This window comes from Limanda limanda, chromosome 21 (genome assembly GCF_963576545.1).
Source record: "Limanda limanda chromosome 21, fLimLim1.1, whole genome shotgun sequence".
Lineage (NCBI taxonomy): Eukaryota > Metazoa > Chordata > Actinopteri > Pleuronectiformes > Pleuronectidae > Limanda > Limanda limanda.
Genome location: NC_083656.1, coordinates 17,963,899 through 17,988,785, shown reverse-complemented (window position 1 = coordinate 17,988,785; position 24,887 = coordinate 17,963,899). Strand labels below are relative to the sequence as shown.

General features: G+C 40.6%; 1 protein-coding gene across 1 annotated transcript in view; it reads left to right on the top strand.

Moving 5' to 3' along the window:
• Positions 1 to 4,823: 4,823 nt before the first annotated feature.
• Positions 4,824 to 24,887, top strand: part of myocd (myocardin) — a 58,077-nt gene continuing 38,013 nt past the window's right edge. Inside the window, exon 1 of the mRNA XM_061095273.1 lies at positions 4,824 to 4,989. Within this exon, the coding sequence (XP_060951256.1) occupies positions 4,824 to 4,989 (166 nt within the window). The remainder of the gene's footprint in view (positions 4,990 to 24,887) is intronic.

The following is a 24,887-nucleotide window of genomic DNA, read 5'->3' as shown; positions in this document are numbered from 1 at the left end:
CAAGTTGAATAGAACAAATGCTTGATTACATTCAAGCTGCTGATGAATACCACAACAAATGGTGTAATGTTGTAAGTGCGCAAGATTACTATAATAGGAAGTAGACAACCGGTAACCAACAGCCCACATTTGGTGTTCCTATAATTTAAAAACAGTCCCCCCACTCTTCCCCTAACTGTTATTGTCAAATGAATGAAGATGAGATAACCTCAGGCTTTATGGCCCGGGAAATACTTGTTGTTCTATTTCATTCTGTGATTGAGCACAATGAGCAGCCCCTCTGGGTTGAAGGAATAGAATTGGGGGAGAGAGAAGAAACAGGGGAGAGATAACAGTGTATACTGTTATACTGTGGTATTTCATCGCTCTCATACTGGTTGTGTAATTAAAGCAATATGCACATGTATATTGGTGTTATTAGTAATAACAGCAGCAATTAAGGCATCCCCAATTATACTACTAATAATACTGAGAAAGAGAGAGACAGTGAGCGGGAGAGAGAGAGGGAGAGAGAGAGATCTCAGTGCGGGTTCCCCCAGCAGTCTAAGCCTATATAGCAGCACAACTAAAGGATAGGCTAGGGCTATAAACTGTGTATATACTGTATATTTCTATATAATTATATACGGTATGTGCTTCATAGAAGAGGAACAAATTAAGGAATGAGGTTTAAGCTTCAGTGTGTGAGATTTAAGTTAAGGATATGTGTAGAACTGGGATATGATATTCACCTAAAACTAAAAAATCGTTGTGTTAAAGCTTTTTAATTAATCTCTATTCATATGCAGGTAGATGTTAATAGAGATTAACCAAAATGTAATCTGGACCTAAAACACCAGAATGTGAGTCGCTTATTTGTAATAATAATTTGGGTTATAGACTCTTGTCTCAAGTTACTAGTCAGACTGTTAACAGTGTACGGCGAATGGAAAACAGAGTCGTGGCCCTAATATCCTACTGTCTACACCAGAAGCCCCAAAATAATATATAATAGAGATGTTTTTCAAAGAGGTAATGGCTGCAAAAAGTGGGGCTGGGGTATTTATTTAAGTAGTCAATCGAATGGTCCTTATAGCAAAACATCATTACAAATTTCAACATTTTTCATCAACCGAAGCATGTTTTCTTCCGTAGCTTTGTTGCCAGGCGACCGCTGTAATGGAGGGATAGGCTGGTGACGGATTAGGATGACCATCATTTCAGTTCGGCCAACAAAGTGGATGCAGCCTTCGTTGATTACATTGACCGGGTTCTCCGAAGGATGCTGCCAGTGAATTAAAACACAACTATAGCGTCTGCCATGTTTTACCAGTCAGACAAACCAAACACTGACTCGAGAACCTTTTGCTTGTGTGTTATCTAAAGGCCACTGCAGGTTCTCCTCCACATTGGAAAAGGGGAGGTTGAGGCTTTGATTACGTATATATGCTGCTCTACTGCTCGATGCCACTGAATCTTACACAGATTGATGTAACAAAATGGACAATTCCTTCTATTTATTGTTATTTTTATCACATATTTGACAAGATAAGTACGCAACTGAAGAATACATTTCAAACAAATCTGAACTTTATCTTCAGGTCTACATAAAAGATTTCTAGGCTGAATGATTAATTCGAATTCAGAAGGTTAGTGTCTCAGCACACATATTTTTACTTCACGCCACTTCATCACTGACAAAATCTACAACATGTAGTCTTTAAGTGTGACATCACACAAGCAAGTTCTGAGACCAATAACTTAAAACAGTGCCAGGTAATAAAGATTAGCATTCCACCACGCTGAAGATATAGGGGTGGTCATAAACATCCTGAGGCAAGTGACTGAGCATCCCCCCCCAGTCGCTCTGTAATCTGTGAGTCATTAGTGAAAAGGGCAGATAACACAACAAGCATTCGGCCTGGCAGAGGGAATCGATAAGCGGACGACTGTTAAGCGGGACCTGCTATCAGCTCATCTCAATGGAGCGCCAAGTGCCACGTGTCTTAGCTCTTGTTGTGTTGACACAGGCATGGAGGCCACCATTCATTCCACACCACAGCAGATAGCATCAGGCCATAACATGGTCCTTTTGATGGATCCTTGTTTTCCCTTCCTCTTTTTTTTTTGTCATCCACACTTTTGCTATTCGGTGAATTGCCATTTTGCCTCGGTCAATCTTGTGTCGTAAAAAGCAGATTGGCCGATAACTTCTGGTACTATGAGCTAATACGAAACACTGAGCTGAACTTGGGCATCATTCCTGTCCGCTCTTTTGCTTTGAGGACGTGTTTTTTCCTCTGCGTAACCCCACCTATTCCCCCTGGGGGTTGTCACTGTGGGATAAATTATCAGAGTGGGTCCTATCTGTCTCTGGGTGGGCTGTTAAGCCAGGCCCATCAGTTAAGGCTTCATTAAAGAGGTTCCTCCTGATGCTCCATGGAGGAGTCCCAGTCTCCTCTAGCCTTTTAACAAACTATGATTTACTTGAGCTGTTGTCTTGTTTCTGAGGTAAATGCACGGGTTTGTTATTATTTGCCCTTCATGTTTATGTGCAGTATAGCTTGCAAACCCTTTTTGTTACGTCAACCATGCTACATGTAATCTGTGTGTCAAGATATGGTTTGAGTAGATGCAGTGTCCTGACTATTGTTTCTCAGAAGAGGAGGATTCAAATCTAAGAGTTTTTACAACAGAACACTTGAATAAGTAAGTTTAAATTCATGTCCTATGTATTTCAAAGATAACTGAGGGCTTTCAAGTGTTAACACACATAATGTGTAGGCTACAGATAGCTGGTTGTTCAGTTCAAGATACACTTCTCCACTCCTTTTGACCAAAGACTGTAGGAGAACATGAGTGTCACCCGGAGATTTCTAAAAGGAAGTTTTGAACCCTAGATTGGGGTTTTTGGGTTGACCATCATCTTGGCCGTTAATGGAGCTAGGCATTACAAATGTGGGCAGAAACCCAGGTAGCCTGCTGAGACGGGGCTGCCTTCGGCCTACATGTGGCTGCCAGATTTGGCTTGGTTTGCTGGTGGCCTAAGAATCACCTCGCGTAAGCAGCACTAACTTTTTTGGCCTGTGGAATCAGCTCATTCTGGCAGATTCTGGTGCATCATTCATCATGAGGCCTATCGGACTGAGGCTGCTGCTGAGCCATAACATTCTGGCTTCCTGCAAAGCAACTGAATCTAAAGGCTAAAGAAGGGACGAGGATGCAGTGATAACTACGGCTGACGTTTAGTGTCTGAGATATGTGTCTGTCATGCATGATACAAAGTTTATTATGGATATTAATTGTCCACCTTAAGTTAACTTTAGCCATTTCCCATTTGCTGGATGTGTGGTCCATTTCATTCCTGCACTTGTCCATTCCTGTGCATTAGTGTCCTTCTCTGGCCGAGCCTGGCCCACATAACAGCAACAAAGCACATGACAGTGAATAGTTTGATAGCTTTCACAAAATATCAGGGTTTAGTACTTTGCTGTGAAGGCCACAAACACCAGCTCTTTTTCTCTTTTTCAGACAACTTTATTTATGGATGGCTATTGGAACGTAAAGAGGAATTCAACGAATCAGATAAAAAAAACATGTCAGAAACAAATGAGCAACCCTACCTCTGAGTAACACCTAGTGCACCTAGGACGTGCGCATGCGTGTACACAAACGGTTTATTTTGGCTCCTTTGCGAGGTTATATAAACACCGTTCCTGCAGTTGCAAGTTCACAAACTGGCCACATGACCAAATGTTGGACTGTCTCTAGGACAAGAGCGATCATAATGAGAATATTGCTATGAATTATATTAAAAATGTCAGAGCACTGTAAAGGCACCACACTATGGATATCAAGTGACTTTGCAGCTTTATTTCTCATTTGTTTTGCATTGTTAAAAGAACCTGGAAAACCCTCAACACATTTCTACAGACAAAACGATAAAGAAAAAAATATCTGCCGTTTGATCTCAAACAACAATTTGTCATTATTTTTAACGATCCTGAACTAAAGCTCTTCCCTGAACTAAAACTCTTCCCTGAACTACTGAAGGAGCTGTTTCAAAAAATGTGCTATTTTTATAAGGCCCTAGATACATTCATGAGGGTTTTATTGTCGTGTAAGCATGTGAGCAGTTCTCCAAATAGAGCTTATTAAAGAAAACAGAAATGTATGTTTGTGGTGCCCTATGGTGCGACCTCAGGAGATGATGTAGTGTATGGAGCGTAGACGGGCTGCAGTGAAGACTTGGCTTGTCTGGGACTTGAGTAAGAGGCTCATTATTCACATCAACACCTTGTGGGGGCTCTCTAAGCTACTGAATCCACATAGTAGATGTGTTTAATATTTGCTCAGGAGGTAAGAAGGACTGCTCTTTGTATATCGTGTAAATTGATAAATTGGCAGCGGCAGAGGATAGTGGCGGCTGATGGAGGGATGCATCTGTGAGGTTGAAAGTGGACTTAGAGCTCTCTAAACAAACAGGCACGCGCTCTGCCGTCTGCCTGGGTTGAGATGGACCTCGGAGAAGAAACAATACAAAATCTGGAACTTGTGTTGTATTCTGCAAACACTAACATGGCCACGCTCCAGCTCCCGGCACCGCGGAGGATTTCTCAAATGCAAACATTCAAATGGCTGTTTGCTGTGTCTTTCGTGCTCGTTCAAACTCAATTAACTTGGCTCTCAAACGGTTACAGATGACTGGGGTAGTGCTCTGAGTCAAGTGCTCTCACTGTGATGTGTACAGAGTTTGCTCTATAATTGCCTTTTTCTTCTCTGTGGAAGGGCAGCTGCGGTGACCCGAGATGAGATGTTGTCCACCAGGGAGTGACGTGTGAGCCATGAATGCAGTGACATGCTCCGAGATCCACAACAGCCGCTCAGAAGACAGGCAGAATCCTGGACACCTGCAGAGTTCTGCACAGGGTCATGGAGCCACTGGACAGCTGACGGAGACGAAAAACCACATATTAAAGAAACAGCCTCCATCGGCACGAGGCGAGAATGGTGAGCTCTGATTCGATTTATTTTCTTTTCATTTGAAATCCAAGCATACAAGAACCTGCTCCTCAAACTTAGCTCAACCAATCCAAGTCGGAATGATCCTGCTGATTCTCATGCGACCAACATGCCTCTTCACACTCATACTTTTGACTTGATCCTCTAGTGGAGTGGAGAGTGATTGGCACTGATATGATTGGCTGGGTCCGATCATATGATTAGATACTGTGGTCTCAGAGAGCTACATATCTACTGCACATTACTTCATTGATGGGATCCTACATACCTTTTTTACCACTTAAAACAGTAAGTTTTATTTTTTTCCTTTAAGTGAGATTTTTATATTTTTTATTCTAGCATTTATTTATTTCTCCCCATTCGTTCGAAGTTGCTTCATAGTGAGCAGGTCTCAGCTATAAAAATGTGATGTCACAACTCTGTTAGCTTAAACTTGTATTCCTATCCAACAAAATAATTTTTCTTAATTACGTTGTGCTAGCAATCACTGGCCGGATTATGAATGAATGCATGAATGAATGAGTGAAACATCCTTGAACAGCAGCTGAGTGTCCAGCAGGTGTATGGGTTGATACCAAAAGCCTGCACAGGTCGTTTTTTGCAAACCCACATCCGCCCAGACCCTTGATTAAATACACACACAAGCAGTGACTCCTCCCTTTCCTCTGGTTTTGGTGGTCGAGAGTTGCGTTCATAGAAAAGTATTTGTGAATTGTCACAGCACCTGAGCTCCTGCTACTCAATGTGTTTCCTGAGCGACCACCTGCTTGTAGCTTGTGGCCATCAAACGTTAAGACATTGTGGCACTTTTTTACAAGCGTATTCACCACTTGCTATTTTTGTCTTGTTTTATCATGCAATCCATTTTATTGCGCTAGCTCATTTGTGGTTGGAAGTGACACTTATTTTAACGCATGTGAAGGGGTCAAAGGTGTAATTGGCTTTCACAATAAAAGAGCTTGAGAGTTACTAGGCTTTATATGAGAAAAAGATAGAATATTGCCTGCCTGTATTTATTTTATTTTTACACATGCCCATACCAATGAAGCAAAAAAATAAAAAAAACATATAGCTATTACGTACAGGCAAATACAGTTTATAAGACAAACATATATTTCAGTTTGCATGTTTATGTTGTTGGTACCACTGAGGAAATTTAAAATGAGTGAATTGCCAACTGCGAATTAATTTTTAATCTTTAGCTGGTTTGGCTGGAAGAACATGATGCTCTGATCACTGTTCCACAGCAACTTTGAAAGAAACTCTGAAGAACCTGAACTTCCAAGTTCATGTTGTGGTCATCAACAGTCAAATCCAACTCTGCACTCATGAAGAACTTCCACTACCATGTCTATAAACAAGTGCTTATCTTTCCGACTTGCTGGCTCTAAGCAAACAGCTAAACATTCACAGTTTCAGGGGCACTAAGTGTATCCCTCACATGATTGATGAAGTCGTCTAAGTCAATTAGAAAAGCAGAGAGTAAAACACAAACAAGCTCACCTCAATTTAATACGAACCTAATTGTTTATTATCTTAAGAAACTTTAGAAAATTGCAGAGCATATTAAAAGACAAAATCGTGTGCTCCATCTCAGCCAACGTACATACAGCAGGTAAATAGGTAAGTATGCGAGTCACATGTCTTTTCCAAGAAAGTCCACAGGCCAGATAAAACAAGGTTGTTTGAACATTTTATTGAATCCATCTGATGATTAATCCGTGCTGAAATATCTCCGCTTTTCAGCTTCACAGCCCAAATCAACCTGGCTTAAATGCCACTGGAATCACAGGGATGAAGGTGAAAGCATCCGAGGAATCCTGTGATTTAAAATCTGTATTTTTAGACCGACGTATCCCTGCAGACTCTCAGAATAGGGAGAGCAACACAGCGTTTCCCCCTGCACTCCTGGACCTTGCAAAGTTTTCCATGATGTCATGTTAGGCTAGGGAGTGAGAGTAATTGAAGAGGCAGATGAACATAAATTGGAATATCCTCAAATCCAGCCGTTCATTTTGATTTCCTTATTCTTTAAATCAGCCCGCGGACGGGAGGCACAGGAGAAACAAAACAGCTCATGTTCCTGCCAAAGACTGACGACAGACTCCAAACACACACGAGCGATAAGACTGATACTGACCCTTTCTTCATTTACTGGACACAAACACAGCGGAGCCACAGGATTGTGTTCAGAGCCACAAACGGCTCCTCAATAAAAAAGATCATGTTTTACTGTCGTCTATTATAGTTTGACCAATACTGGATTTTTCAGACTGACACTGATTTTAGTACTGACCACAGAACAAAATATTCAGATAAAAAGGACTGTAACTAAATTAAGTGTATAATACTTTGGTATTATGGGGTAACATGGGGTACTTCAACACCCAATGTTTACTTGTATTTTATGTTTTGATACATCACAACAAAAAAGGGTAAAAAAAAGCTGAAAAATAAAAAATAATTGCCTGATCCACCCCCCGATCTGGATCTCTCCCAAATTTCCTTCCTTCAAAATTGATAATCGGTGTCTATAGGCCAAAACTTGTCACTTCCCCTCTGGCAAAGGTTAAGCTCAGCACAGCACGGACTAGAGGAGCAATACGGAGACTGAAGCATATGTACATTCAGAGTCTACGTGTGGGTGCTGGGGCAGAAGCTGGGCTTACGATGAGCACCAGTAGCAAAGCGTGTGAGCAGTACAGCAGAACTCAGGCTGCCCAATCACACAGCCACAATGTAAAGGGTGCATTGGATTAGTAAGAGGAAAATGTCAGGTTCATTTATTTTCTCATCTGATGTAACAGCGGTAAACCAAAATCACCCACTGATCGACTGTTCTGTGTCTTAGAGCAACGTCATCAGCAGTGTGTGTGTGAGTGAGAGAGAGAGTGAGTGAGTGAGGGAGGGAAAGAGAACACAGAGGATTTCTCTAGGCTTGGCTCTTTGCCATCTGTGACATGTGTAAATGTTAAGAGTTAGTGTCTCGTCAGAGTGATGTTTTCTCTCTGTGTTGCTTCAAATGATCAATCCTTATTTCAGTATAGTCATCATAAATAACCACAGACCGAGGAATGACATTTGCAAAGCACAGGAGATTAAGATCTAACCCTTTTGTGTTTGTGTTTGGTTAATACACTTTTGTAACTGTATCACTTTTGCCGTTAAAGGCAATACATCTCCCCGCCACAAGACCCTAATGATTTATAAAAGTCCACATGATGGCATCATCAACACAAGTTTGCCACGTGTTAATAGTGCTCGGTTATACACTTAAAATTATAATATCAGCTCCTTTGGTAATTGACAGTGTGCCCTGGATTTTATGTTTCCGTGTTCGTATTCTGTTTCAGAGACAGAAAAAATTATAATAACAGATAAAAGTATTCCTGTGGTTGGTTGTGGCTTAGAAGGTAAAGATGGTCGTCCCCTAACCAGATGGTTGGTGGTGTGATCGCCGGCTCCTCCAGTCTGAATTCTGAAGTATCCTTACTGAACCGCAACTTGCCCCACACGGCTGTGTCCATGGTATGGTGTGATAGAAAGAACAATGCTTAGAGAAGAGTGTGTGAATGTGACTTGTGTTTTAAAGAACTTTGAGTGGTCACTAAGACTAGAAAACGCTATGTAAATACAGTCTATTTTAAAAAACATATTTTACCATCATGGGAAAAGTAGGAACAAAGATGTATTTTAAATGGGCTGTATTTATATAGCATTTTCAAAGATGATATATGTTTGGCCTTTTATTAATCCTTATATATATATATTTATATATATATATATATTATATCCCCAGAGCCCTCTTGATGTGAGGTGACTACGTTAACAACCTCACCACTTAGCCGCTCTGACCTATTATCATCTACTTACGATTGAATCGTCTGTCTGTCTGTCTGTCTGTCTGTCTGTCTGTCTGTCTGTCTGTCTGTCTGTCTGTCTGTCTGTCTGTCTGTCTGTCTGTCTGTCTGTCTGTCTGTCTGTCTGTCTGTCTGTCTGTCTGTCTGTCTGTCTGTCTGTCTGTCTGTCTGTCTGTCTGTCTGTCTGTCTGTCTGTCTGTCTGTCTGTCTGTCTGTCTGTCTGTCTGTCTGTCTGTCTGTCTGTCTGTCTGTCTGTCTGTCTGTATCTGGAATGCATATCTTGTTCGTTTTGTTACTGCAAAGCTTTATACTGAGTGAAATTGCAGATCTTTTATTTAGAGAAGTTGTGAATGTATAAAAAACTAATACCAGCTGAGTCAATCATTTAAACTTGCATAAAACCACAGAAATGATTGGTAATAAAACAAATTCAGTTTCATTTTGTGAAAAATGTTGACTTTAAACAAAAGCTCTGCAAAGTCAGACTCACAAACAAGTTAAAGTGAAAGAATAATGTAGAACTGTTTGAGGAGGACTCATCAAAGACAGGGATTCTAATTCTAAAGTACTGTAGCTCCGGAGCATAAACACAGGCCAAACAAACTGTCCATTCCAAACAGGCAGATTTGGAATGTGCACTGCACTAGTTGATATAAAATCACGGCCTACTCATTGTTCAGTTCGTCCCTGCAACGTCTCCTCACCCAGATTCTGACCTGACATATCAGCGGATCTGTGGACCTTTCGGTTTAAAACTTTTTTAATGAAACAAGCGCAGTGAACATGCAATCAGACGTCACTGGCCTCACATCAGAGAGTTGACTGGGTAGCATTCTGGTTACACACTTGAAGGTGGCCCAACACCACTGTAATGCTTTAACATGAAAACACAGTTCGACTTGATACAAATCTGGGCAACGCTCTTTTCATTTAGTCAAATAGGAGTGGATGAAAGGTCGGAGTGGGTAGGAAGGTTGTTTGGCAGCTCAGGGCTCTCTAACACCTGCAGTTAAAACAACTCGTATTGCTCCAGTCGGGCTTTTCGTGCGGCACCTTTTACCCCTGCAAGCTGAGTGGATTCCACACTGATTTGATGGTGGCTGGAGTTGGGGGAGATTACTCTCATCTGGAGGAGATTAGTCAGTAACACTGATAGACATGATCGGCCCAACGCTTCATCATTTTCATGCCGCTTAACATCGGCCGTGAGTAGCTCTCCTGTTTGTGTAGTGCTGCGCCCCTAACCGGTATGATTCATTTTCATCAGAGGGAATTAACCGAGCTTTCTGATTATAGACAATCATGCATTGTGCAACAGATTCAACTCCAAGTCTGTGGTTCAAACGTGAACCCTGAACTCGCTCAGTAGAAACAAATATTTGAAATGAATTTAATGAACAGATATTACTCTCGGCATGATAAGAACTGCCTGTTCTGTAAATAGTAGGAAGGGGGAAAAAAATGTTTACCTTCGTATCCTCATTTTCAAAAGTGTTCTGCAAGCAAGCCACGCGTTTTATCTCAACCAAGATCACCATAAAGTCTCATCACCGTGCAAGAAACCACCTTTTTTAATGTGCGTTAGGCAACAGGTGGAATTTGCGCAGATGCATTTTCCCTGCTGTTGTTTTTAGCTCCTAATTCATGCATGAAATTACTCACATGTTCATTCATCATCCAAGCCGAAAGCAACGGAGCCCGAGACGAGAATCAGTTGATGGATAGAACATTTTTGATGGCAGATATTACCTCAGTCCATACGGGCAGTAAACAGATTTATTATTTATCAAACCGGTCTGTGCACTGTAAAAAAGGATTTGTGATTTTAGTCAGATGGACTAGTGAGGTTCTGCTTTGTGAACTCATTGCCACTTACAACAGAGCAAGAGGAGTTCCAACAACTTCAACTTAAAGAAACTATCAAAAACGTATCTGTCAATTAACTGCAAATACTGTGGTCGGCTCCTGCATTTCATGTAACGCGCTGTCACAACACCTTTGGTGCTGTATATTGTATGTGAGCTATTTGTTGTAATGGATCAATCATTTAGTTAGATGATATTTGCCAGATTTTTCGGAATACTTTAGAACATTAATGAACTATCTTACACCCAGTGCAAAGCAATGGCAAATGCAACAGGTTGCAAGCTCACTTTATGTTAAAAGGAAATGGAAGGTGCCAGTCTGATCAATTGTTTCATTACATGTTATTCTCAAATCACACCCATAATTAATTAATTATCAGTTTCAGGTTAGATTTTATGAGGTTCACAAAGTATGGACCTTTTAAATTGACCTGAATATGTCCATAAGGGATCATCCAGATTACTGTTGGACTGAATACTTACTTACTTCTCTTCTGTGCTGGTGCCCCTTAATGCATCAGCTAATGGGCATGCCAACCGACATATTTAATTAATTAAAGTGATTTAATTACTTATAATTAGTTATAATTACTCCTCCCCCAGTCAATGCACAATACTTATCCATTACAAAAGTTAGCACTATCATCAGGCAAGAAACTGGCCTCTTCCTTATGTCTATGCAGACTGTGTGTGCTCCTTCAGGGCCGAGTATTTAACTAGAGACCATAGTAAAGCCTTCAGGTGACCTCAAAGTCAACTGTATCATTTCTCAGACTCTTGCAGTTTTGGGTCCACTGTAAACAATACTTTACATGCATATAGGAGCAGGACACATTACCAATGACAATTTTTGTACAAACTTGTATCAAACATGTACTCCAGACAGACATGTGTGTTGGAGCAGAACATTTAAAGTAGAAATAATAAAGTAAACATAAACTAAAATGCACTTACTATGTACAGGTGTGTGCATGTGTGTGTTTGTGTCTATGTCTGTGCAAATGTGTTAGGGTCAAAATGGCTGCTGATGCCACTACGAGTCCAAAAAGGGCCACAAATGTGTGTGAAGTTTGGGGAGATGCATGTCTGAGGTGCTGGCACCAGGTTAAAAAGAGAGGGGTTTGTTGCACGTGAAAAAAGTGATGATCTTGATGTTGTGTCTGTTCTGGGAATTTCAGGGCGGGGGAGAGGTGTTACGGACACAGCATCTCTCCTCTATCTCATTTTATCGTCAATTTTAATGGTGGTATTCCGGTTCAGTGTATGCTTGTGTGGGGAAAAAAAGCCATTCCGTGGTGCGTATGCAACGCTCACACAGACACACATAGACAGTGGTGTGACAAAGGACATTTTTGAGATGCACATCACAGGTTTTTGGTTACATGTGTAAGAGTGTGAGTGGTTGAGCGAAAGCATTATTTGGTTAGGCTTATCTTTTTCATTCACCATGCAGCTTAACTAAGAGTTAATATACTTGGAGTTGGTTTAGTTGCTTGAACAATGATCACCTGTTCAGGAACCAAAAACTGAAGAAATATGTCTGTGAGACACTGAATTGGACTTTTAATGTGTTGAGCCATCTCACATTATGAAAGTTTTTGCAAAATAAGGTCAACGAACATATGTTTAGTTACCTCAAATAATCTTTTCGAACTAATTATTTGACACAGGAAGTTGGGTAAAAAAAATTGCATACTGACTAAACCAATTTATTTAAGTTTGATAAACTTAACACTAAATTGACATAACTTAACTCAGAGAATAAAGTCAACAAACTGTATTCTGTATTAACTTGTTTTTTTAAATGTTAAGCTGGCAATTTAAGTTTAACATAATTTAACTAAGTCAAAGCAACAAGATGACTTGACTAAGTGAAGTTCTGTCAGCAAATCCTTTTTTACAGTGTGTGTAAAACACCAAACGGGGGTGCATGAAATAAATACTTGTATTCAAGGGGAAGGTTTAAAAAAATGAAAAAACAGGGACTGTGTTTGTAGTGCCGGCCCAAGTTTGTAATTGGTTTCATATTTAGTTATACTACAGTGAAACTTATTGAAAGGTATACTAGGGTTCTGTGAGCTCAGGCACATAAATAAATCTTTGTTACCTTCTCTGCAAACATGCTGCATTCCTCCTCATGCCAAGCGCTCTGTTGACTGGACATTGATCGCTGATTTTTTTCTGTAAGCTTTGAAATGTTCATCTGCCTGCGCCAAGAACTGTTCACCTATCTGGAATGTACAGTTAAAATTGCCTTGCGGCTAATATAAATACAGGCCACGGCTGTTGTAGTGCGGAGAGATGGCAGGCCCTTGTGTGGAGTGCGAGAAACTCTTAGTCACGGGCTCCTCCAGTGATGTAAAAGGTGGTCGTGTTAGCTTTTATGTTGATGAATCTGTAAGTGAGCGTGTGTGTTCCGTTCCTGCCCTCGATCACTGACAAGTAATTAAGACGATGAGGTCACCACCGAGAAAACATCAGCGTGTCTGTGATCTTTTCTTTGCACATCATTTCTCTGGTTAGGTGTGGAGCTTATCGAAAGTACTAATGATATGAATGATCACAGGAATGTATAGTGTAAAATATTTAAATAAACATGTAGTTTGTGAAGCTATTTAAGAAATCGTCGAAACATTTATTTAGCTTTTCAGCTGTTTTATTTTGTAATGGCCTTTGTCCGATGTGATACTTTTAGATTTATGATTTCATCTCCATCTCATGTCATTTATGTTTTCAAAGTGTTACCAGTTTTCATCCCCTCCTTTTACAACCAATATTTTTATATTGATCAATGACTTTTTATGTGAAAGGATTTGCTAACAGTGATTACCTCAGCAAATAATCACAGAATTTGCAGGTGTCCTCACCCCTTCCATGTTTTAGGCCATATTTCAGTGTTGTAGCGGTAATAAAATAAACAGTGCCATCAGACACATGTTTAAACTCAGACTGGGTAAAAACAGCAGAATTTGTAGACAATGTGTGGAGAGTGAAAGGAGATGATGGGTCACGCTTGGTTTGACTTGGCTCGGTTGGCAGTGCACAGTGGGAATGATGGAAACACTGATGGGAGCAGTAAATTACTGACAGAGCTAAATACCTTTTCTACCATCCAAACATGTATGAAGACACCCAAAATAAAAACCGTAAACAGACTACTCACTATAACCAAAAAATACCACCCGGTCAAATTTTCGGCCAAGAACATGCCTCTATATGCCCTCCTGTAACTTTCACCAGCACCTGATAATAATGACCTCCATCTCGCGGTAGACATCACACGGCCGTTGTATTGGAGTCATGCTGATTTTGCCCCAGCCCTACTCTCATCGCTCTTTCAGAAGCAGCTTATTTTTGGGATAAATGCTCTCAAAACCACCCCTAGCTAAAAAGAAAGTGACATTTGGACTTGAATTCACCATGAGGCCAGAAACATGGCTACAAATGATAGTGTTTTGTATTTCCTGCAATCGAGTTTGCCATATTAGCTTAAATGGAAATATGACAGTGCTGTGCTCTTGGTGTGTTTCTATCGTCCTCCATATGTCACCCAATGATCACCTATCGCAGTATTCAGCCAGCAAGTTCATCAACTGCTAATGTTTATGCTTAATTTGACCTACTCAGCTGTAAACTAGTGCAGCAAACATGCAAAGTAGCTCTGAATCAATCAACCCCTTGTCCTTCACTCACAGATCTTTTTAAGCTACAGAGACGACCTAACTTGCATGTGCTTGTAGGTGAATGAAATATTTATGGTCCCTCTGGGAATTTGCGTAGGCTTGCTAATGTTGCGGCAGGTAGTCATACATCACCTCCCTTTTAGAGTTGGAGGGTGTATAATTCTGTAGAGCTGTGTAGAGTCACTGAGGCCAGGCTAGATGCAACATTAGTGTTGTTGCCCAATGTTTAAAGGTGCTTGACGGAGCTGGGGGGAGTAACTTAAGTAAAGCATAGAGTGATGTAATACATGTATAATGAGTGATTTATAACAATTTTTAAGGAAGCTGACCCACACTGCTGGGGAATTCAAGGAATTGAGTTATTTTAACAGCTTTCTGTTTCTAAAGAGTTTCTCTGATACCCGATTTAGAGCATAGACTGTAAATAAAGATGGCCGACACTATCTTGACATAAAGCCAAAATACCTTTGGTACGAATGCTGACATCTTGCGCATTTTGGTGTCAGCTATCAATTATGATGTTTAACCCTGTTTTCATTGAATCAATTAACTTAGTAAAAATAAAACTTTCTAGGAAAATTAACAGCAGTGTGATAAGAAGTGATGAGCAAATTCAAGTTTTATTTGTCATATGCAGTTAACACAGGGTGAACAGTACAATGAAAGGTGTTGGACAAGAAGAAGCTGGGCAGCTCAGCAGTGCAATTCTTAAATACAAATAGAAGCAAGGTAAAAAAAGAGCTACTTTAAAAGAAGTCAAATGCAATACAATACAAAACTAATCAATCAATCAATTTGAATTTGTATAGCCCATATTCACAGATTACAATTTGTCTGTAAGACTTTATATATATACAATTTAAATGAAATCTTTGATTTGTACCTTGACTTTTTTAATTTGTTCCATGTCCCCTCCACTAACATGGAGGAGGCAGGGTTTATAATGAAAAGGGAAAGAGAAGTTCAGTCGGAGAAGAGGGTTATACACCTTGACATTGATTGCCAATTACCAATAAACCGGACAAAGAGAAAGAGAGAAGGAGCCCCTAGGTGGCAATGAGACGCTGGCAGCTTTGCAGTCGTGTTATATATATGGTCACGGGCAAAAATAGGTTGTCTAGTTGTCATTCTAGCTAACACTGCTAACACTGTCTTCACCTAATTGGCCATTTGACAGGTGGAATTTATACCCTTGTTAAACTACATAAAAGGTAAGATGAGCTACCTTTTGTTCACTTTACATAGCAACTTTTACAACATAGAATAAAAAATGATCCAAAATTACTTCTAGCAATTTCCTCAATAGTTTAATAAATTGCTTCATAGCGTGTACACAGAACCCAATGTATTGATGTGACTATGTATTAAACATTAAGCACACTTAACATCCATATATAGGCAGCGAGAGAAATTGCATCTTGACAGCTGACTCACACGTGGACGGTTTTTAGCAGGGGGAATAGATGTTATTATGATTTCATGGCCTCTGTTATTATGAAAAGGATTTTCAGATTTGAAGCTACTGTCCACTGGAAGCAAAAAGAGGCTTTTTTAACTTTCCGTGATTGTCGCTAATACGTGCTGTGGATATGAGCAAGGACAAATGCAATTTAGAGGGAATTAAAGGGCTTAGCTCGGAAGCTTCCATTCAAAGTTTTCATTATTTCTTTGAGTCGTCATGAAGGCAGGCAATTAGAGGAGTGCCCTCAATCGTGTGTCACCACAAATACCAGCCAGCAAGGAAATATTCTCTGGAATTACTGTGGATATAGCAGAGCACACTGAAAAGAAGGGAGGGGAACACTTCTATAGATTTAATCACGTGGACTAAATGTTCTCAGAGATATCAGTAATCAGTACTTTACCACATGATTAAGCCTTCTTGAGTTAAGAACAACACTGACAGTGATCTTATCTGCGATCTTATGTAATTATTCATTCATCAGCTGTTAGTCAGAGGGATAAAGACAGTCTAGGATTATCCAACTCTCCAGAACTCCGGAAAAGATTAGGTCATTGCATCCACTGGGCTATTTTTAGAGCCCTTTAGTGGTGGCATATTAAACAAGACGCTTAGAAATTCAATTAAGAAACCACTCGCCCACAATGACCTGAAAATAACCCAGAGTTATTCTAAAACAAAAGGCTCCGCCGACCAGCCGCTGTGCCGCCTCACATGTGGTTTGGAAACAGGAGTGCTTAACGCCACAGATTCTTAAGGGCTGCGGAGATTAATGAAGAGTTTCTTTTTCCAGGTGTTGTATTGTGGATACAAGAGCTTTGGGCGGTGATTTTTTTACCAAGGGCAGAAATCCTCCCGGTAGAAATGAAAACAGTAACACAATATACAGCTCTGATCCTGCTCACGGCTCAGATGCAAGAGCAAGGGCCGCATTCCAGACCTGAGAGAAAGGAAGCGAGAAAAGACGGCCCGGGACTGTTCTCAGATATCGATCACATGCATTTATGTGAACAGAAACCAGAGCAGGTCAATGCCAGTTATTCCCACAGGAGCTATTTGTGTCAAAGGAAATGTTTTAATGGTTTTCACCACCCTTTTCCCCCTTGTAACTTTCTATTAACTTTGTCTGACACCTTCACATAAATATCAATAAGAGAGACATCTTAGTGTATCGTGTAATCTTTTACATATTGAACTGTCATCATCAGTGCTTCCAATGGCTGTTAGTAATCTCCTACTGATTCATTGGCACCGCTTGAAGCTGCAACATGCTTTTTTGATTTGAATGTAAAATACTCAGCCCTAACTGTCTCGTCATCGGGAAAGACAAAGTGGAGCTCCAACAGTGAAAGGCGGTTGCGCCAGATGATTTGGAATATTGCCGTTAGTTTATTGAGACTGGTACAGATTCAATTTCCAGCTTCATCCTCTCTCTTTTTTTAGTAAGTGAACTTGAGTCTCTTGATTTAAATATGACCTTGATTGACAGCCCGACATTGGCTTAACATACATTGATGGGAAGTAACAGAGCACTTTTACTTCATATTGTACTCAAGTACATTTTTATGTTTCCTTGCTTAACTTAGGTGACTTTACACTTTAACTCAAGTACATATATCAGCAAATATCTGTACTCTGTCCCAATTAGACTGTCAAATTTCCAAAGGCTCTTCCACATTCATCCAATGATCCCAGACAAACGAAGGCTCCAACTTGTGAATCCTTCCCCTCCAAACCTTTCCCACAATTCACTGCGCTTCGTGGCATATTTATATATATATATATAGTGGCTTTAAAAATGTATACCTCAGCTCCATAAAGTGGTTTCAGGGACTTTACTGATCTCTAATTTGACTTGGCACCTTAATTTCCTGGCTCAATGCCATGGATTGGTTAATAAGAATATGCTCTGCACTGTACTGACGCCAAATTACATTTCACTGGGTTGCTATTCAATCATGTGCTGCTCTCTTTGCCATTTACAGCTGCTGATTGCAAACACGCAGCCTACAAGCTTGTTTTTGTTCAATGTCGGATCTCATCTGTTTAACTGGAATCACAGATCATGAAAATATCACATTAAAGCCTCGTGTGTTATTGTGCTCTTCAAATGCAAGCGATAACCTAAAAATAAAGGATTTGGTGGAGCCAAGTACAATAGGTCTTGCTTCTAATAACTTAGATCCCAGTCACGTATGGAGGTACGCAGCACCAGCGGAGCAGGGTTGCATGCAAGGTGAAATCATTCTCAGCTCTGCTCTGTTCCACCTTGCTCTCCCAACATCCTCATGTGTTGTGAATAATAAAAAAGAAGAATTCATTTTATGGTTTTACTAGTCAGCAACCCAGGTATGCATTTGTCAAAATAGGGGGAAAGTTAGAACCACATGTTAATTTGAATGGGAGGCACATGGTTGTGATTATGGGCCATGCTGCAGATAATGGAAACACACAGTGGGCTGTACTCGGAGAGAGAGAGAGCACAATGAACAGGACAACACTGGCTCGAATCAGAATGAAAACATTTATAAGATCTGAAGGATTTGTTTTAATGAACAGGCTGACGGACATGCACACTGAGGACACATGTGCTGCGTTTATGGGCAGATCAGATGGAACGGCAAAGGATCTCCATGGCACAAGCAAATTCGCCATAAATTATAATGTAATTGACTTTACTGCTTCCCTCTCAGTATGTGGGCCTGATTGAGCACAGAGGTCTTTTCTTCTCCATCAGAGGCCTCGAAGGAGCTCGCGACGCACCGCTTTTTGAGGTGTTGTTTATTTGAACTTCTCTCAGTTCTGTGCGAGCCAAACCTTAAGCAGGTGTTTGGAATAAAAGACGAAGAAAACACAGCTTTGTCAAACATCCGCTCTTTGTTAAACCTTTTGTGGATCCAGACGATACAGCTTCGATAAAGCCAAAAGAAAGAATAAGTGAATTGATATAGAGGTTTTGGTTTAAAGTAACAGTGACATGTCATGAAATTGAGGACTGTGCAGATGGCTCACTAAAGTAAAGAAGATGCCAAAATCATCCACTTGCGAGCCTAATTAAACAGGCTGCTGGTGCTTATTGTAGCTGTCAACTGTAATAGGGAAAGGAGAAATGTGAGGGAAAGCAAGTGCAAAGTGTGAGAGCCCCTCGACGAGCAGGGTTTATGGCTTTATCTGCCCAGTGGTGAACTGGGATCTCCACAGCAGCTGACACCAGTGAGGACACTCTGAAGTGGAGGAACATTTCACCAGGAGAACAACACGGTGACAGTGCAGACATCTGTAGCTCTGCTAATGTGCTGCCAGTTCCATGTGATTGACGTCCTCTCCTGCGTTTGGACCTATAGTCGACACACAAACGGCATTTGAAGACACTCAAGCTGAGGTTTTTACAAATGCCTTCCAACTTTCAAAAACTCTGTGATCTGTGTAAACATGTAAAAATGGAGTGTTTGGGAAAAGATGACATCACGGTTTACTTCACACATGCCCACTGTTGCTCTGTATAATGAACATGTGCCAGAAACGACAACAACAATGGTGGTTTAATGGTTTAATGGTTTCTCTATGTCTGGTTAGCACAGGTAACTGCTGGGAGTGGCTTTGGCTCAGGACGTAGAGTGGGTCATCTACTAACCATTGGGTTGGCATTCGATCCCAGTCTCCAACATTTCGCCTTTGGCAAGATACTCAACCCCAAATTGCTTCTGATAGCTGCGCCGGCAGTGTATGACTGCTGGGTCAATGGTAAAACTGCACTGCGAAGCACTTTGAGTGGTCATCAAGACTAGAGAAGTGTATACAGACCATTAGCTAGGTTGAATTTCAAGTTTGCAGCTACATTTTTACTACTTCACATGACTGGCGTCTGCCTCGTCCAGTGTTACTTAGACCTATTGACCCGGCATTCTTATTTGAGTGTTTGCCGTCACCTTTGTTTTCTCTTCTGGACGGAGGGTATTTGTAAAAAACAGAGGGGAAAATATCAGTTAATATTCAATATGTCAATATTCACAGTAGTGTAGACAAAGGCATTAATCAGATACTTATCAACCTCTAGTGTTTGTCTTGTAGACTTTGTGGTTTGCTGTGGCCCAAGGATTAAAAAATGGTTATTATTCAATTTATTCAACTCAATTATACACTGTTATCAATCATACCTTCATAATAACAAAATAATGAATAGCCTGAATAATTGAAAATCTTAATATCAACATAACATTAAGTAATAGGTGTCTTGTATTATGCCTTGTAGACAAATATTTCCCTTCTCTACCCAGAAAATGTAATGAAACAGATGCTGTCATCTCACACCTCACAAGATTAGAAAGAAGATTCATCAAGGTTCAGGTTGTGTGTCTTCTTGCCGCAACAGATTCCAGTTCCCTCATGAGTGATTCCAGTTTAACACAGAACAGCGCTAGAGAACAAGCAACAATTTTCCGGTTTGGAAATTGTCAAAATTGTGGATTAGACTGGATATTGTTGTGTCTGCGGCAAATACACTTGGGTGATGGCGTTAAGTGTTTTGGAAAATACAGTGTAACTGCACTGGGACGGGGGTTGGAACACTTCAGAACTTGCCTGAGAAACCTCTGTTTTTAAGATTTCTTCAGTATCACACAAATTCAGTAGTTGTCAGGATGTGTACTCTACGCAGCAAAAAACTATTGTATTTAAATATAAACAATAGAAAACAAATGATATTATATAATACTCATTACACTTCATGTTTATTCTAAAAATTTACCAGTTCACAAATGTGAAGAAATTTAACGAAACATTTTCCGAATAGAACTAAATGAGCCTTTTATCTCTCTCATGTGGATCTCGATCTCTCTGGCTCTTCTTGGCAGACTCCATCCTTTCCGCCTGGTAGAACTATCCTTTCTCGCGCCAAACAAGAACTTTGCGCGATAAATCTCGCAATTTTCACCGGGCGCTTCACGCGATGTCTCCGCAATGGCGCCTATGTCAAAGTCCAAGTACAACACAGCAGTGAGGGTCATATTTTGAAGGCTGACATACCAGGAGCTATGGGAATCAGCTTCAGCAAAAACAACAGAATACCAACTTTTCATTTCTAGATCACGCTCAGGCCAGTTGTATGGAGATCCTATCAGGGTCAAGTATGTGCTCGGACAGATGTTCTCCAATTAACGCTCAGCGCAGCAATCTAGTTTGATCACTCTCTGTTTATGTACATTGTGCTTCATTTTCTGTCGGAAAATTTCATTAAAATGAAGAAGAGCGAGAACAGCTATCTGACTTTTGATCCACTGTTTGCTTTGGTTTGATGTCGACAGCTGTTGAATGATGCTAAGCGTTGTGCTAGTTGGCTTTAGTGTGAGATTATGAACTTGGAGGACTGGGCTTAAAGGAACTCTGGATTTTAATAAGAGGGGGAGAGTGAGGTGAAAGGATGTTTATGCATTCATATAAATATGTACTATAGTATTTTGCTCTACAAGTGCCATTAAAAGACAAACACCTTATTTTCCTTCTTAGTCTCTTCAGTAGAGCCTTTCCAACTTGCATCTCTTCTGGAGTGGCCCTTAACAGACAGAGAGATACAGAGATTTCCACATATGGTTTCTAAATAGAGAAAACCTCTTTATTACATTTCTGATAAGTCTTGTATAGACAGATAGGTGGATAAATAGTTGGATAGATTAACTGAATTAACAAGTTAATTTACCTAAAAAATTGTTTCTCAAATGAATGCAATACACTTACCTACTTATTTAATAAAGTTTATTGTTGCATTTTTATTGTTTACACTTTTATAATATTTATATTACAAAAAAGTAATCATAGACTTTAATAAATAAAAGAAAACACAACTGCAACCAAAGTCTGTATAATAATGTTTAATGAATAAAATATAAACATAAATGCACACATTTTCTGTGTAGTTATTCTGTGAAACAAAAAATGTCATGTCAGTGCATATGGGCAAACCTTAATGCAGGTACTGATAATCCTGTAAACACATTTGACAAGAGAGCTTCTTAGATGTTTTCCAAAACCCTTCTCATTTCTTTTTTTTGTCCTAGATATTTTAAATATAATTTTTTTGTTTTTCTTTCTTGTTTTTCTTATTTCACACTAGAAATCTCAAATCACAATTTTAAAGAATAGTCAATGAGCTATTTTTATTTATATAAATTTTCACTCTGATTATCAATAGACTTAAAAAACTGTTGTCCTGACATTACCAGATGCAGGTAGAAGCTTTACAAGACTCAAACCAGGTTGCTCTGTATCTGTCTGGAACAAATTTAACATTCATTAGTGGATATTCTGTCACCACACCATTCCTGTTTTAATCAGCCATTTAATCCCTCTTTGTCTCTGTAAATGAAATACCTGCAGTAGCGAGGTATTGCTCCCACAACCTTTACCATCCTGTCTCCCTGGTATGTGTCCAGTGGCCGATGTGATGTGACCTCTGACCCGCGGAGTCCGAGCCAACAGCAGAGCTCTCCGGAGAATTTCAGGCAGCCGTGCCCACAGGCCATGAGTTTTCCCGTCTCTGACAGACAGGAATGATGAGAGTCGCCGGGCAGCACGTTCCCAATCACCATCAAGCCAAATCCCTGCAGCGCAATCCAAGGTCACACTTGACAACGGCAGATTCAGTCTGCTCACTGTTCCCAGCAGAATCTTTGACATCACACTGAGGGTCAACCTATGATGCTTTTACAACATAAGGAATCATTTTTTCCAATGTGAGTGCAAAGGAGAAAAACTCCAGAGAGGGGAAACAAGCCTGTTGTCTGTTCACTAGCAGAGGAAACACAAGCGACCTGTCTGTTTCATCCATGTTCTCCAATCTGCCGTCTCCTGCCTCCTCGTCAGACAAGCTGCTTGCTGTCTGCTCCTGACACTTGTTTATCTGACAAATTGCTCGTTGGACGTGTGGAGAAGCCCAAACATTTCCGAGCTGTCAGTCAGGCTGATGAGCAGTGGAGCGGAGGGGTGGACCGTTTGCAGGCCTGTGTGAAGTATGCAGCGAGTGAAAGTGCTCCGTGTCAACACAGCGCTGAGGTGTCTCCAATCACACACAAACACAGAACCCAGCCTGTGTGTGTGTGTGTGTGTTTGTGTTTGTGTGTGTAAACTTTGTACACGCCTGTGTCCATCTCTACTCAGCGCTCCGTTTCTGCTGCAGCCAGCTGTCACATACAGCTGTACTCTGTTTGTGTCGCTTGGTGTTTGTGTATACGTGGTGTCATTTATATTTAACACGTCACAAATGAGTGACACTAAACATCAGGAAACAGACAAGACACTGACATATTGGGTCAGATCACTGAAAGGAATAATGAGAAGAGACTTCACCCTCACAGTTCACACCTGTTGTGGGGTTGAGTTTAACTGATATGAGCTGAGGTTTACTACTATTTCTGAGGAAGTCTGTGACAAAGGTCAACAACATGAGTTAACTCAAAGTGAAATGTTTTTAAGAAGATGCCCTTGTGTCTTATTTGGTCTTTCTCTTTTATTGCTTGGTTTGCAGGTTTTAAAAGCATAAAAATCTGCCATATTGTGAAGGCGGCTGACAAGGTGATGGGCATTCCACAGACTGACGGTTGTCTTTGAGCATCAGGGTCTATATATAAGCTGGCTGTGGCTCAGGAGTTAAAGAGGGTCATCCACTAACCAAGAGGTGGTTGGTTGGATCCCCAGCTCTTGCTTAAGCAAGACACTGAACCCAAATTGCCCCTGACGGCCGTGCTGACAGTGTTTGAATGGTGTGATAGAAAAGGCGCTGCAAATGCTGTATGAATGTATGTGAATGTGTCTTGAGAATCTTTTATTATAAAGTGCTTTGACCGGTCGATAAGAATAGAAAAGTGTGATACAGTATAGTGTGAAGTATATATATATATATATATATATATATATATATATATGTAAAAGAAACATCACAGACACCAGAATGCTGGATCGGGCTCCAAGATGTTAGGGACAAACACCCAGGTCTGGTCAGCCGGTTGTGGTTCTGCCTTTTGATTAAAATGCCAAATTCTATATATTATCTACCTCAGCACTAATTGTTAACAATAGTTACTTAATAGTGCACACATCAAAGGCAGAGTGTGAACTTTCGTTTGTGATCTTGTAAATATCATTTTGACAAAATAACTAAGTCAATTTTGGCCTGCTATTTCTTGGGGGCAAACTACAACGGAAAGGGTAATTTGGTAAGACGTAGTCATGTATGTAGAGAGACTGTAACTAGTGATCAAGACCATGAGATGTGCTTCAGAGCAGAAAGCACACATTTGTCAGCCACCTTTGTATGTGGAAATGGGACACTACTCACACTGCTGTGATGCAATCAGTCTTCAAATGCAGCCCCCGAAGGATGAATACACCTGAACAGAGCTACGCTATGGCACAAAGAGATCTATTACACTTAAAATTTAGTTTCGGTTAATTCTCTCTGATAGCAAAAAGAAAAGAATAAACTCAGACTCAGATTGTATGTTAAGTGGAAATGTTCCTAGATATTGTCAAAAAATTCAAGAAATGTCATATTGTCCATCTCATAGTTTGGATGTTTGTCTCTTGTTTATCCTTTAAGATTGAACTTAGTTCATTGCTAATGGGCTGAAAAACACGTCGTTTCCAGGATGCTTGTTTGACCTCTTGTTGAGCAGGACTCCCTGGCAGTCCCTCTGATTCCAGCATCATGTGCGTTCCAGGACTCTGCGGAGTTGTCTCTAGCCTTATTTTTTGCCATTTATCCTTCCTCCCTCTCCCCGTGTCTCCCGCCTTCTCCCTCTCGGCTCGCGTGGAGCCTGTGAGTCGTTCAGCCTGTGATCATGGCTCCGGTCCACGACTCACTGGACAGGCAGCCAATGACATCATACCTCACTGTGGATATGTGTGTGTGTTCGGCAGGGAGGGAGGGGAGACAGAAAGTGACACCCCTGGTCACTGTGACACACTATCTGTCTCACCCACCGAGTTAACGCTCTGAGTCAGATCTAATTGTGGCTGTGAGTGT